The 15190-nt window shown below is 42.3% G+C and overlaps 2 protein-coding genes across 4 annotated transcripts in view; both read right to left on the minus strand.

The window, feature by feature from the left end:
* Positions 1-14977, minus strand: LOC125901062 (interferon-induced protein 44-like). 3 transcript variants are annotated; one of them, XM_049596433.1, is made up of 9 exons: positions 14875-14977; positions 9303-9370; positions 3972-4479; positions 3826-3877; positions 3298-3493; positions 2989-3141; positions 2714-2885; positions 2517-2617; positions 1-1518 (listed from the first exon to the last, which is right to left on the minus strand). In XM_049596433.1, the coding sequence occupies exons 1-9, from the start codon at positions 14894-14896 to the stop codon at positions 1258-1260; spliced, it is 1533 nt and encodes a 510-aa protein (XP_049452390.1). In that variant the 5' UTR covers positions 14897-14977; the 3' UTR covers positions 1-1257. The 3 variants fall into 3 exon arrangements, with proteins under 3 accessions (XP_049452390.1, XP_049452391.1, XP_049452389.1); XM_049596434.1 differs by lacking the exon at positions 14875-14977 and adding an exon at positions 10343-10361; XM_049596432.1 differs by lacking the exons at positions 9303-9370; positions 14875-14977 and adding exons at positions 4705-5273; positions 5477-5965.
* LOC125901060 (microtubule-associated protein 1S-like) overlaps positions 14910-15190 on the minus strand; it is a 16476-nt gene continuing 16195 nt past the window's right edge. Inside the window, exon 10 of the mRNA XM_049596427.1 lies at positions 14910-15065. Coding sequence (XP_049452384.1) covers positions 14910-15065 — 156 coding nt within the window. The remainder of the gene's footprint in view (positions 15066-15190) is intronic.

The following is a 15190-nucleotide window of genomic DNA, read 5'->3' on the forward strand; positions in this document are numbered from 1 at the left end:
ATTCTTATAACATAAAACAATTTATTTACAGCCCAAAAAGTCACTGCGGGAAAACATAATGTCAACATTTTAACTGTACAACTTCTTAGACATTACTTGATAACAAATTTTATTTACCTGCAAGGGTCTCCAATTACAGTAGGATAGGTTATCAACATTTTTTGCATTACAACACATGGCCAGTGGGTGGCAGTGTATAGCAAGACGCACTAGGGTCCATTGCAGTGGCTTTTATGAAACTATAGCATCAAAACCCATGCATTCACAAGAAAATGGCTGTTACCAACTGTCCCCTGTAGCAACCACTATACGTGAAAGGGTTAACAGTGTCCCCACAGATTATAAATTAGCATGAGCCACCAAGACATTAACAGGCGTGATTCCTTTCTCTTCAGTTGTTATAATGCTGGCAAATAAAGGCAACTATATATTAATGGATAACTTTTAACCCACCATGCATTTCTTTAAATACATTTTATCGATTGATTCATTAACTTGAATTTTTGTGTGTGTGTGTGTGTGTGTGTGTGTGTGTGTGAGATCAAATGTTTATTGTCTTTTTAGGCACAAGACAAACGAAGCATTTTGACACACATAATGTCCTAACAAGCAAAAAACAAACCAAGACGTAAAGCTTTCAAAGTACTGCTGGAAAGACGACCATTTCCCAAAACTAGACTGTCTATGCAGTAGAAAGACAAATACTTTTGAAATTGGTGCTTCATGACTGGGGGGAGGGGGGGGGGACAGAAAGAAGAGCTGTGGCATTTGCTCAAGAGGTAGAAAACCTACAACTACCAGCATGCACTTCGCCGCACCAATAAACACTCCTGCTCGTGGGTAACCTAATGAGAGCTTTGCAGAACAACGTGGCCGCCTGCTGGTAACAAATTATGTCAAATTACACACAAACAGTAAGCTAAAATATGACTCTGAAATATTTTGTGAGAGTGAGAAATAGGCAACAGAATCTTGGTTCATATTTCGTCATCTCTACATTGTACAGTTTGATCTCAGCATTTTCAGCCTCTGTTTTTACAATACAGGAAACCGTATAGTGCCAACTTCTTGTTCATTAATTCTTGTATTGCAGCCAGTATACAGTGCACTAATCCTTATCATTTGATCGTTTGATTGATTTGAACTTTTAGATTAGACCAATAAGCTCTCTATCGCAGATGTGAGTAGTTAAGTAAGTGAATACATAATCATTAGCCCGAATTAATGAGGTTTGGGAAATGGTGATGCTCTATCTTTTCAAACAACTTCAGGTCGAGGACGCTCTGAAAAACCTGGGCGGTTAAGATCGCTGGATCTGTACAGCTCCTGCTGATCGCTCCCGTCTTGGTCCTCAATGAGCTGGTTCTCAAAGAAGCTGTCTGCGTAGTTGAGCGTGTGCTCCATGGCAGTCAACAGCAGTATGTCAGTGTCCTGGTCCAGCTCCAGCTCCTCGCTGTAGTTCTTCACCGGCAGCACACAGGACAAGGGGATGCCCAGAGACTCGCTCAACTCCCGGGCCTGGAAGAAGGCAAAAGAAATGACCATGGATGAAGTCATCGTTATCAGGTCAGCGTCATTGCTCCTAACATGATTTCTGAGCATCTTGAAGAATACTTCACCCACAAAATAACCATTTGCATATCAATAACTCACTCGCTGCATGTCATCTTGAATTAGTGCAATTTTTTTTTTCCCCACATGCCTCCATGATGAACAAAGAATCCAAAAAGGGCAAATGATCTTCATGAATTGAAGTCATTGAGGACCACATTTAATAACGTGCAAGGAACCCTGGGAACGTTGGTGGTTGACATTCTGGGACACTGTGTCAAGTTCTGCCTGTTACATGCATTGTCTTCTTTCAAGATACACTTCCGTTTTCACAGGAAATTCACTGTTTACATACAGTCTCTGTCAAAATAAATGCACTACGTCGGTACAACACTGTCGTTTTTTTCCTTCAACAAAAATCACACATGGTTACATTTAGCCAACACGCACATGTGGTTGAGTTCAAGCAACAAAAGCGCATTGTTAGGTTTAGGAAAAAAGAACACGGTTTGGCTTTAGAATCTTACGAGATGTGAACACAGCTCTCTCAGGTGAAAGCCAGTGGTTGCTGGACCCACCCCGCCTGCCTCAGTCTGACTTTCGCACCTTAACTTTCGTTGTTGTCTCGCTGCATTTCCCCCTGACGCTGCTGAGCACTGTTAAACAATAACGGCGCCTGGCTGCGTATCATGCCAACATGAAAGGACGGCTTTTATTGTCAGTCTCCGAAGTCTGAGACCGAGATGTTTAAACATGAGCCCGTTGCGCGCACCCATGCGCTCTTACTCAGCTGTGCATGAGACATTTTAGCAAAAATTTGAGAAGTTTGGGAAGAACTTGGCATACGTCTGTATAAATCAGACTTTGCAGGCATTTTACTGCACGAGCTCTGTGAGGATGTTTGCCTTTTTTGGATTCCCCGTTCACTGTGGAAGATTCCTGCAAAATAAGAAATAAAACTGTACCTTCCTCTGGATGTAAACACTGCGATAAACATTCTTTAAGTCCTCTGCCACCAGTGGACAGGCCTCGTCTACCTTAGTCATCAGCAAAATCTGAGGAATTCCTGTAAGAGATCAGAGACAGAATAGAAGGGAATAAAGTGAAGTGAAAATAATCCTATTTATCTGTCTAAAAATGTTATTTATATTATACTGCTAACCCAGCTGGTTGGTCTTTTTCCGGATGGTAGCAAACTTGTCCAGCATTTTCTGGGTAAGGAGAGAGATCTTACAGGTGTCGACCATATAAATGACACAGTTAATCATGTCATTGACAGTCGTTTGCTTCTTATAGCTGGGAGCATCTGCCTGGAGAGGATTGGAGGGACTAAACTGTGGAGTAAATAAAGCAGACGCACTCCATAAGCATCCAACAACCTTAACCCTTAAATCAGCTACATGAAGATGTAATTCAGTAGGTGGTTATGTAAGAGACCTGGTAACGATCCTTTACGTGGCCCTTGTAGATGTTAACTAGGTCCTCGATGTCCAAACCGGCATCAGCGTTTTCCTCCAGCCCCATTGTGTCACACAGGATCAGAGGAAGAGCTCCACCACCTTTCCCTGCCTTGATAGTGTATGTGCGGAACTACAAGAGAGGCATGAAATGTAATTTAACTGGATGAACTGTAGTTAGAGCATGTGAAATCAGTTTTACATTCACATCACAAGCAGTCGAGGAATGTAAACCTTAATATGAACTCGAAAATTTAAGTCTCACAAACAGAAAAACCTGCGCCAGTACCTGAGTGGTCACGCTCTTCCCCGCTGTACCAGCAATGGCCTGGGACGTCATGTTGCCTCGAAACACTGAGTTGATGGAGTTGAAGAAGCTGGATTTGCCGGACCCGACTGGCCCCACCAACAACACCCTGGCTTGGTGGACTGTTTTGATCTCAGGCTGATAGCTCTGAATGGTCTTCATCAGCTGCTGCTTCTTCCTAGAGTGAGCACAAATGATATGGACGACATTTACTTGTCTGATACGCGTTAACTGAGGAGTTTCAGCAGTTAGGACTTGGTGTTACAATCCCTGGTGTTTCAGCATGCTTTGTGCCAGAGCGTAGGTGTTTCGGCTGTGACCACTCGGCAGAGCCATCCTCCGACACCTCAACATCGGGTGTTTCAGCCTTTATCACAAGACACCCTACGACGACACAGAGCCTACAGCCTGTTCTTTTTTCTTGTGTGGATACTAAAATATTTTAGCTATTTTTGACTTTTAAATGAGTTCATACGTCATGGAAAATGTTGCTCAAAGATTTCTACATACTCAGCAGTCCACTGGACGTTCCTCCATGGCTTGTCCAGGAGTTCTCCCAAGCCTGCATGTGAAAAATAAGTTAACTGTAACATAATTGTACTGAAAAGATGTTCTGAATATATGTGGATAGCACATATCCTGATCTCATCGCACACCTTCAACTCGATACACCTCAAACTCCGTCAGGTTCAAATCATTTCCGTGCATCGCTGCAGCCTGAAAGTGGAAGCTTGTCCCTGGTTTGGACTGGACCTCAGGTTTGTCCCCATTCAGGAACACCAAAGCACCAAAATCGGGACCTGTGGATCCATCTGTGAAAGAAGACTGTCCGCTGATACCGGCCACTCTCAGTGGTTTGTTACCCCCTGCGCTGATGCTGTAGAGGAAGGCCTCCTCGTCAGTGACGGCCTCTCCACTCTGGCTGTAGTCTTTAGAGGTGTAGGCCCCGAAGACAAACCCAGCAGCGTTGTGGGCGACGATGACAGTGGGCCCCTGGTTGTCACAGTGGCTGTGGAAAGCAGCAGCGGTGAAACCGTGGACACTGGCTTTGTAGAGCAGGTGGAGCCTGACATGACCGAGGAGAGAGAGCAGCTTCTTCTGCTGATCTTTAGACAGGCTGGATTTGACTACGGGCATGACGCAGGATACACTGTCCAAACAGACCTGAGGATGCAGCAGTGTGATTAGATATTATGAGACATGTCAAAAACGACATGACAACTCACATGCAACTGCGTATTAAATGTGTCTCAAATTAGGGGTGAAAGAAAAAAAACTACAGCAACAGCTTTACATTTTGAAACATTTATGCACACATCTTCCAAGTAAAGTACAATTGTAATGCAACGTGATGTGCATTTACTAAATATCAAAGAACTGTTTGATTACATCATGAAGCACAGAAGAAGATGTGCATGGATCCATGGTTTCTGAGAGGTATTTTGTCATTGGTGCTACAGGAAGTTCAGAGGTCTCCAGAGGTGATGGTGCGTTGTGAAGTTTGGCCATAGGTGCTGGCGGGTTGTGAGGGGGCCTGGCATGTGGGGACACTGTCGAGGTTGTGGGCGTCCACTGTGCCGGTGGGGTGTGCGATTGGGGCAATAACGCTCTTGCAAAAGTCCCCATCATGTGCAACAACAGCTGGTTGTTGGCCTGCTGCTGTTCTTGTATCGCCTTGAAGCGGCGCTCCTCTGCCTCTTGCTGCAGTCTGTTAAAGTTCTCAAACGCAGCTCTCTCCTCGTCGTGCCGCTTCTGGTCAGCCTCGTCCGTTTTCCTCTTATGCTGCATGTAGCTTTCCAAAAAACTGTCCAAACGCTCAGTCCAGCTTTTCCTTTTTCGACCTTGTGCACGAGGAGTTGCCCACCGGAGGCTGGTGTTTTCCTGCTGAGGCCTGGGGCTCCCTGAGCTGGCTGTGCTCTCATCTTCCTCAGGGTGAACCTCCCCGTAGCTTGGATCCCCTGTGAACACCAAGTATGTCACTGTAAACATGTCACTGCTGTGTTAGACTCTTACAAATGTGTTGTATGGGGCTATGTGAGATATAACCAATGACTATTTAAAACATGTCATGAAAATAATAGCGTCATTAGCACTCAAAGTTAAAAAGCCACTGAATGTGTTTTTAATGTCTGATAACAGCAAACACAGAAAACACACTCACCACTTTTGTCCGGCTCCAGACTGACAGAGCACTTGAACACATCAGCTGGCTCCTCTGCTGTTGACGTCCAAGGCACCTCCTCTTTAAAAGACTCGATAACGACTTTTGGGCTGCTTGTCGGTCTCGTGCCGAGAATACCGTCCAGGTCGTCGTACCATATAAACTTCTCCTTCTCCTCCCCCGAGCTGCCACTTCTCCGCAGCGAGTCCCGGACCTTCACATATTGCTGTCGCAGCTTTTTCACCTTGATGCGACACTGAACCGCCGACCGGTTAAACCCGCGCGCCGCCATCCTCTCGCTAAACAGTTTAAAAACCTCATAGTTCTTGTGTGTTGCCACGAGCAGCTGCGACATATAGTCCTCTGACCATATATCAATAAGCGCCTGCACCTCCTCAAAACTCCACGTCTGCCCGCGAGACATTTTCCAACCTTTCCTTTTTTTTTTCTACCTCTGCATGTCCCCTTAGTGCTGTTGGCTTTGTTTATTTTCTACCCAAAATGCAGTGCGCCCTACGTCACTTCCCCTCTTTGGTTCACTTCCTTTCTCTGGAGAGTCCTTTTGCATTTCCCTCTGTAAGGGAACCGCACAAGGGCTCGCATGCAAGTGAACCGAGACCCCCAGGATTAAGAGATTAAGTGTTTCACACTTGGTCCTTTTTTTTTTAAGTGAACCAAACTCAGTCCTCCTTAAAGTGGACCAACAGAAAAGGGAGTCAGTTCTTCTCGTGTTCACATTGTCAGTTCATTTAAAAGAGGACTCGGTTCTCTCTCTGGTCCACTGCAGCTCTGATGGGGCCTCAGTCCTCTTTCTGTTCACACTATAGCCTATATTATTCTACACTGTACTATACTTTGATGTAGCACTGCAGTGTAGTTATGAATTTAATATTGGAGGAAAACCTTAGCGTGTCTGTGTGTTGTGGACTCGTTCCATATCTTTAGAAGTGCAGTCGTTTCATCGTCACACCAAAAGTACTCCTCGTCCGCTGGTCGTGCTGTCGTTACCTGTGGCTGTGGTTACGTTGTGTTTATAATGCATTCCACTCAAATCGCGTGTGATCTGTCTACGGCAAGCCTGGAGGGCTGCAATACAATAGTGAAAGGCAAAGCGGACCCGGAGCGTTTTGTGTTCACATTGCACAGGTTAAGTGAACTGTACTGCAGACTTGAAGCAAACCAAACTCAGACCACCTCGGGAGTTCGGTTCCGCATTAGGTGGTCTGAGTTCGGTTTGCTTCAGAGGGGCCTGAGTTCTCTTAGAGTGTTCATATTTGGGCAAAAAATGCTGAGTCGCCGCTCTGAGTCCGCTTAAGGCCCATTTATGCTCCCTTTATGTACAAAAATGTATACGTCCGTTTCAAATGATGTTCCTGTCACTGCCCAAATACTTCCATGCGTCCTTTACATTGGCATTGATGTTAACCAATATATCCACCAGGGGGCAGCCCAGAGTCAAAAGTTTATGACCACAACAAACTCAAAAACAAACATGGCGACTGTGGAGGAGATATTGATAATGTACCTCTTGCATAAAAGACAAAAACAGAGGCATTGTTGTAGGAAGCGGTGGTCGGTGAGGCCATTAAATACATCATGACTGGAGGACGGAGAATTCTTTTTTCTAGTACTGCCGATGAGGGAAATTGAATTGTTATTTCTTCTTCGTGTCTCACTAGAACTATGTATCGGGTAGTGACAGCAACACTGCCCCCATGGTTTCTGGTGGTACTGCTCCATTTGGCCCGTATCCATAAGCTTTATGGAAATGTGCGGAAATACGGACAAAATGAACGCGGAGCACGGACAGAAGGCTCCGTCCATATTTAATGTTGAGCATAAATGGGCCTTTAGATGGCTGAAAAGGACCAAGTGTGAAAACACCTAAGAGATTAAGATTAAGAGTTTCTCAAGCAGAGGAGAAAATAGTGAAAAGACAAAGAGGTCGGAGAAATATTCTGACAGTGAGTTATTGAAATGCTCCAGATTAGATCATGCAGGGATAATATGGACGCATTCACGCTGGCACTGTTTGGTCCGCTTTATAGAAACCCTGGTCTGCTTCCACGGATAGTTCAGTTCGTTTGGAGTGGTGTGAACGCTCATTCGAACTCTGGTGCGGACCAAACGAGGGAACACTGGTCCACTTGAAAACTGGGGGTCTCGGTTCACTTGCAAGTGAACCCTGGTGCGGTTCGCTTACAGTGGGTAATGCAAACAGACTATCCATGGAACCAAAGAGAGGAAGTGACGTAGAGCGCAGTGCATTTTGGGTAGGAAAAAAAACAAAGTCAACAGCACTAACTGGGAGAAGCAGAGGTAAAAGAGAAAGGTGAAAAGACATGGAGTAGTAAGGAGGTGCAGGTGCTTATTGATATATGGTCAGAGGACTATATATATCGCAGTTATCAAGCCGACTGGAGGGGAAGGATTTCTGGTTTTGGTCCTGGCCAAATCATTGAGCTGGGTTTTCTTCTTCCTGATGCTTTTCTTCTTCCTGGTTAGTGGTCGTTTCGGGCAATACCACCCCCAAAGGAGCAGCTGTTGTAACTGTGACGTTGTCCAGGCGGTTTGGTTTGCTTTAAAAAGTGCAGTGTGAAAGTGAACCGAACCAAATGAAGGTGTGAAATTTTTCGGCATTCCCCGCCCAATCAAACAGAGTCCCCTTGACTATCATGGTGTGAATATGCCCTACGTGAACCGCACCAGGGTTCACTTGGACTTGCTTTGAGAACTTAAAAAATCACTCCTAAGCTAGAACTCCTTACTGAAAGTTTTTAGGCTAAGTTGGGAGGTCTCGGAGAGCCCCTGGTTTTTGGACAATCAGACATGTAAACTTTTCTGTACTCTTCAGTAAAATCACCTGTAACTATGTTGATTTCTTATGGTTAGACGATCAGGAAACATTTTAAATTTGTTTTCGGAAGGGGAACCTTTTTTGTGGCTGAATTTCTAACCCATTTCTCTGAAGTACAGTCAGTACAACAGTCTCATGCACAGCCGCATATCCTAATGTTTTCCAAAAATGCATGGCAGGTACTGGAGTTTCAGGAGAGTTTGTAAAAGGTTGTTTTGATGTAGTTTCGCTGTTGTTAATGTGGCTTCAGTCCATGACGGATTTTCTCCGTTTTTGGATTCTTCGTCCACCTGTGGCATGCAATTAAAACCATTCTCTTTCATGAATGTAACTCGCGGCGAGTACATATAGTTGCAAGTGCGCGTCAGTGCTGTTGGCCAAAGTATGAGTTTTCAGTGGTAGAAAAAGAAATACTTAAATAAAATACAACTTAAGTAGGCTACAGTAATGTTAGTTGAGTAAATGTACTTTGGCATGTGAAATATATGAAAATCACATAAGCCTACAGTACTTGAGGCTGTTATACTGAATTTAACAGGTCAAGAGAACATGTCCCTGTAGCCTATGCGATTTTTACAAGCCTTTTTTTTTATTGCACCTCATGGTTTTATGCTTGAGAGGTGTTTTATGAATGGACAGTGACGACCATTGGGCTGCCAGGTTGTCAAAAATGAATCTGAAAGTGTCTGTCCTCTTTCAGTTGGGAAGTTTCATTTTCACCGAGATGCATATGTTAATAAAGCAGAAAAGGAACTAGCTCTCTATAATCTCACATTGCTTCATATCATGTAAATATTAATGCAATTTCTGTCCACACCCCACGAGGGAAAGATGGAAAAGGCATCAAACAGAAAACGAAAGTAGCTTTAATTGCTTATCAACCAAACAAAACCCCACCAAACTAAAACTGGACCACTGACGATGTGTTTTATCTGAATACATTTGATGCATTTAAGGTTTTAAACTCACCAGCAGTGGTAGAAGTGTGGTGTTAAAATGCAGCAGGTCCCTGTGCTTCAGCTGATGTGTGCTTCTCCCTTGAGGATCCAGTAAAAATGAAAGTGTTCAGTTTTTATAATGCCAAGTCATGTGATGTACAAAGCTTACTTTGGGCGGGCATTATTTCTTTTCCTTTGACTGGAGATGGTGCTCCCAACCCTCTGGATATATTATTGTGTTGCATTTATGTGACTGACTCAGTGAAGAAGTGGGGGAAGTCCTGAGAACATTTACTTTGAGTAAATTAATGCCAAATTTGAAGAAATTCCCTCAATGCATCTTCATTGGTTTTCTGTCTGTTTTACAGGGATGTGGACCTTTCAGAGGAGTTTAAGGAGTGGCTAACGTTTGCATGTTCTGCATTTTATATTAAGTGTTTCATGCAGTGTGGGAAACTGGTCTTGTTTTGACTCGACCTCGCCCTTCCACATTCCTGACTTGCTTTTAACCCCTCAGAATCTTAATCATGACTTAGTTTCGGTTTTGGTTGTCTTGACTACAACATTGTCTCAGTCTGTGAGGTCGTCTATAACAATTACAAAGTTTTATGTATAAAGTATTGATCTGAAAAGTAAAGCAACTATAGCTGTGACAAAAATGTAGTGGAGTAGAAGTATAACCTCCGGAGACCTGAACTTTTGTTTGGTATGCATTTTCAATTTCTCCTAGCTATCTGGGGTCAGTGAGATCTGATAAGTGTGGAAAAACTAAGCATTGTCTTTGAACAGGAAGTAGTTATTGAATTAAATGGTGTCCTCATATGGGGACATTGGGTTTATTTCAATAGCCAGTGTCTTGCTCCAAACTCCAAGCTAGGAATGTCCTTTTGTCTGTAAGTCTGTCACACCTGATTGGCCTGTGTGAAATGCTGCAATAATAAAGTCCCAATATCCTCAAACAAATATTTCCTAATTAACAGCGTCTCAGCTTGTTACTACAGCTAAAATTGGTCAAATGTGTTGCCATATCAAACTGCAAACATCATTAATCATGAATAAACAAGTTTCAACCTTAAAGTTCATTCAGGTTTTGGACCTTGTCTACTTTCGTGTCGGGATCGGCTGCAGACTGACTTGGCAGAGATGGCAGCCATCTTGTTTTGACATGGATTAGTGTATTGTGCTCTTACCACCACCAGATGGCACAAAAAAGTGTCCATGATCGAGGACAACAGGTCTATGTTAAGCTAGCCTCGCGTCACCAGGCTCTTCACATACGGCGAAGAGCCTGGTTTCCATTCACTCTGAATTTTGTCTGGATTCTGGTTCCGGTCTAGAGAGCGGATCCGGATTCACCAAAGTAAAACTTTAAATTCTGGCGCACCATCGATTTACAATAAAAGAAAAAGGTTAACTTAATGGCTTGGGGCTTTTCTTGTAAATTATATTCTTTAAATTAAAAAGTTTCACCGCATTTTTATTAGCTTGGTGGTTTTATTTTGACGGAACGGCGCATCCATCGAATTCCGGATCCTGTCTCTCTCACCCTGGTTCCAGGTTCCTTACCTAAACGGCCCCAGACTAATGTTAAGCATAATGGAGTATAAGGTGCAGCAAACCCAAAATGTGATGTCCTCATATGAGAACGGAGGGTCTCAGGAGGATAATGTATCTAAAAACTCTACCTAAGTGCAGTACTTAGTTACTCTCCACTCTCCATTGTGTTGTTTTGGCAAATGTAATAGAGTATGTTTTGGTGGAATTAAACTGTAAATCCATTGCAGAGCAGCAAATGTTAAAGAAATGTTTGTGCTCAACTTGTTTTAGGTGCAATACATGCATAATTTCATTCCACGCCCACAAGGCGGCTCTCCTGAGGAATCTGCACTTCCACAATGCTTCTGAATGGTGATGCACATTCTTTATTCATACAACCCACACATTTTGACATTGTTACTGTATGTACTTACAGACAATTACAAAGTGAAAGGTTCTCCGTGTTCATCCCGCTCTCCCACAGTGCTTTCCTCTCTGTCTTCATGAATATCATGAATGAAACAACATACAGTACGTACAGTATTTTATACATGCGGGACACATACACATAGTTACAATTCACTTGGCTACTGTGGGGTTCAAGTAATTTTTACCCATGGTTACAGATCTAGTTCGACCCCTCCGAGGCCAATAAATCGTTTAATCTGGTGGCCTTTTGCTCAAGAGTGTGATTAAAAGAAAAGAGAGCACAAAATAAAACAAATGTGCATTTATTTAATTACAAAATGTTTTCCAAGTAATTTAGAGATGCTGAATCTTTTTCCTGTATTTGGAGGCAGCATTCGAACAAAGGGGAAAATAGTCGGTGGTGTCTTGGTGATGTCATGCTTTGGTTTTTAGGAAAGTCTGTACGTCACATTCACATTTGCGTGAACTAATCCTCTGAAGACAGAAACCGAGATAATCAGTCACGATGGGATGATTTACATCCCACCAGAATCTGAACATCCGTTCTTGGATATCTAGACTGGGACAAAAGGAAATAAAAAGGAAAACAATTATGGATAAACAGATCTGGAGAGATTACAATGTAATCTATTACATTACACATGTGTACTTTATTTTTTGTAATGTCCTCATCATTTCCTGGAAGTCTAGGAAAAACATTTAAGTTGGTAATAATTACACGGACAATACAGTCGAGTTAGTTAGTTGTACGCAGTTGTATAATACCAGGGAAAAAAAATCCTTGAAAGAACTGCCCACGTCCTCATCATATATGTCAAACTGTGTGCTGTTATCCTGGAAATTAATTAGAATAATCAAAAAGTAGTACCAAATTATTTATATATAACTTCATTGTTATACATTTAACTAAATTATGGACCCATAAAATAAAGTATTAGTACTGTAGTCGATTTTAATCACAACAATTCAGTAATTTCAGTTTCCCTTTCAGGATCATTGTTCCAAATATAAATTAAATTTGATTTTTAATTCATTTATATTTACAAACTACAACTAGGAAAGCTGTTGTTACCATCCACTGTGACTAAAGCCTGATTTTATGCAACCAAGGCACCAAAGTACATTTTGGCATTGTACATTTCTGCAAACCACATCGAATCATTTTCAGTCTATATTCTGTTAAGTATATAAAATAAATTTAATGCTCAAACTGATAAACTTTATTGTTGTTTGTAAATTTACACCCATTTTGAATTTGATTCCTGCAACAGGTTTCAAAGAGTTGGTGCATTATGTTCTTATTTACCTTTTACACAGCATCCCAACTTTTTTGGACTCAGGGTTGTACATCTGTATGTTTCATAGGTAGAGTGTATGTTGGAACTTTCTTGGAAGTTTCAATTTTAAATTTTCTGTTGTGACGACACTGTGGTTTATGTGTGGCTATGACGAGGTACAAAAACCACTTGGTTAGGGTTAGGAAAACATGTCTGGATTCAAAATACCCACGTCCAAGTCAGGACATTTCCCCAAGTGCTTGCAAGGTCTCACATTTTCCACCATCCCCTATCCTCCTAATGAGAAACTTAGCTAATGTAAATGTAATCAGAACTACGTCATTTTTACAAACTATACAAATGTAACATATCCGTGGATTGCAGAAACATACAATGCCAACATTTTATTCTGGCGACTGGGCTGATTTTATGCTGTGCAAAATATTTGTCTACAATAAACTGTATGATCATATCCATCATATTCACAATCAAAATACATGTCATTGCTTTTCAAGGGTTAGTTCACATTTTTGAAATGGGGTTGTATGGAGAACTTATCCATAGATAGTATATTATATACAGTAGATGTCAGTTGGTATGCCCCAGTTTGGAGAAGCAGGCTGGAGTTCAACATGGACGCTAATTATTCTACTACTGTGGAGGGGGCAGCAACAAAATGTATCCATATCAGTTTAATTGTATGCTACATTGAGAGTATTTACCTGCTTTACCTTAATGTCAGACAGTGATTTCCAGCGGGAAAATGAAGCCATTATATCGCCATTTTAAGAGCCAGACTCCATTGAGAAAAACAGCGATTTAACATCGCTGAACACAGGAGCTGCTGGTCTACAGTTGCCTCAATCAGTTAGTTTGTTGGTTTTATTTTGTGACTTTGCCGTTTGAAAGGGTTGGTTCAGATTCACCAAAGTCACACAATAAACACAAAGTTATTGTGATCAAGGTAGTGATAGACCAGCAGCTCCAGTGTTCAGCGAGGCTTAAATTACTCTTTTTCTCAATGGAGTCTGGTGGCTTTGAGGAGAGCATGTCGAAATGGGCTGTCTGACGGCAAGGTGAAGCTGTGAAAATGCTCTCAATATAGCATACATTTCAACTGATGTATATGTTTTTTTAGGTGGTACTTTCTAAATACATTTTAATGCTGGCCCCCATTCACAGCAGTACATTGCTTCGCTCCTGCGTCAGACTCCAGCCTGCCTCTCCAAACTGGGCGCATACCGACAGACATCTACTGTATGTAATACACCAGCTATGGATAAGAACCACATACAACCCAACTTTAAAAAATCTGAACTGTCCCTTTAATGTTTTTTATTTTTTTTTTCATTTTTAGTAAGATAACAAGTGAACATCTATTTCTACAAAAGCTTTTGCCGTCTGATTTCTAATCAGTATGCTTTTAAGCACTTGTATTGGATTACAATTACAGCCCCGTTCTTAATGAGATGGTTGCTGTAATGCTATTAAATTTAATCTGGTGCTCTAATCTCTGTTGACTGGTCTGTTATGCACACTCAGATTCATTAATCTCAGATTATCGCTCTGCATCAGACACACCACGCTGGTCCGTCTGCTGGGCAGATATCTCAAGGTCAACAGTTAAACGTAGGTACAACACGCAGCACAGTTCATGTCTGCTTACAGTGCTCACAACAAACACCTGACCACACGCTGTGAATGCGATTTCATTTAAGGTACAACGTATGACTCTCTTTTTGCGATATAAACATCTCCTGCAATAATCAGACAAATATAATATTAGTAAATAAAAGAAATTTGACCGATGCTTTCACAAACAAAAGTTTACACACTCCTGCCATTTGGGAGTATCTGGAGCAGTAATGTCGATTAGTAAATGTAACATTAAAAGCAGCAAAATGGGCCCTTGAACATAGCACACACTACTATCACACTTCAGTGCTGAATGCATTAAGAAAACAAGCCTACACACAGTGCCTTTAACCCCATGTATGCTAACTACATCGCCTAATCTACAGTGTCAGCTCTCATGTGGATCCACATGTTTGCAGCGCAACATGCTTCTCTTGCAGCCAGTGTGATTTCCTCTCCTGTTTTGTACAGGGTCATTGGTCTGCGGAAAAAATAATCATGCAATACTCCCCAGTAGGAATGTGTTCTCTCCTTGGATAAAGAGAAATAAGGGCTTTCTGGTGCAAAAGTAGCCCACAAAGAAGTGATAAACCAGAAGGGGATGGCGTGTTCATCCCATGTCATTACCCAGTCAGTTGTATTCGTGCAGAAAGTGGATTCTCTTCATATTCTCAAATTTCTGTTTCTTGTTATCTCTCCTTGTACACTGTTACATGTCATATTCACCCTCTGTCTTCCATCGCTGCATCCATAAGTCCGCCTCAAAACTCTATCTTGCAGGCAGGAAAGGTCTCGTCCTGCATGGCGACAGTGCTGTTGGAACCCAGCACGGTGATGCCCTGCTCCTTCTGTCTGTCAAGGGTCTGCTGGTACCACTCCTGCATCTGCACCGACTCGAAGGTAGGGATCACTGTCACCTGGGGAAAGGTGGATGAGTAAGTGGATCAGTATCCGCGCTGTAGTGACGAAGTCTGTCTATTTGTTGTCTGTTTGTATGTTTGCTGCCTTTATATGGCTGTAGGAGGTGATGGAGGTTGGGGAT

This window comes from Epinephelus fuscoguttatus, linkage group LG14 (genome assembly GCF_011397635.1).
Source record: "Epinephelus fuscoguttatus linkage group LG14, E.fuscoguttatus.final_Chr_v1".
NCBI lineage: Eukaryota > Metazoa > Chordata > Actinopteri > Perciformes > Serranidae > Epinephelus > Epinephelus fuscoguttatus.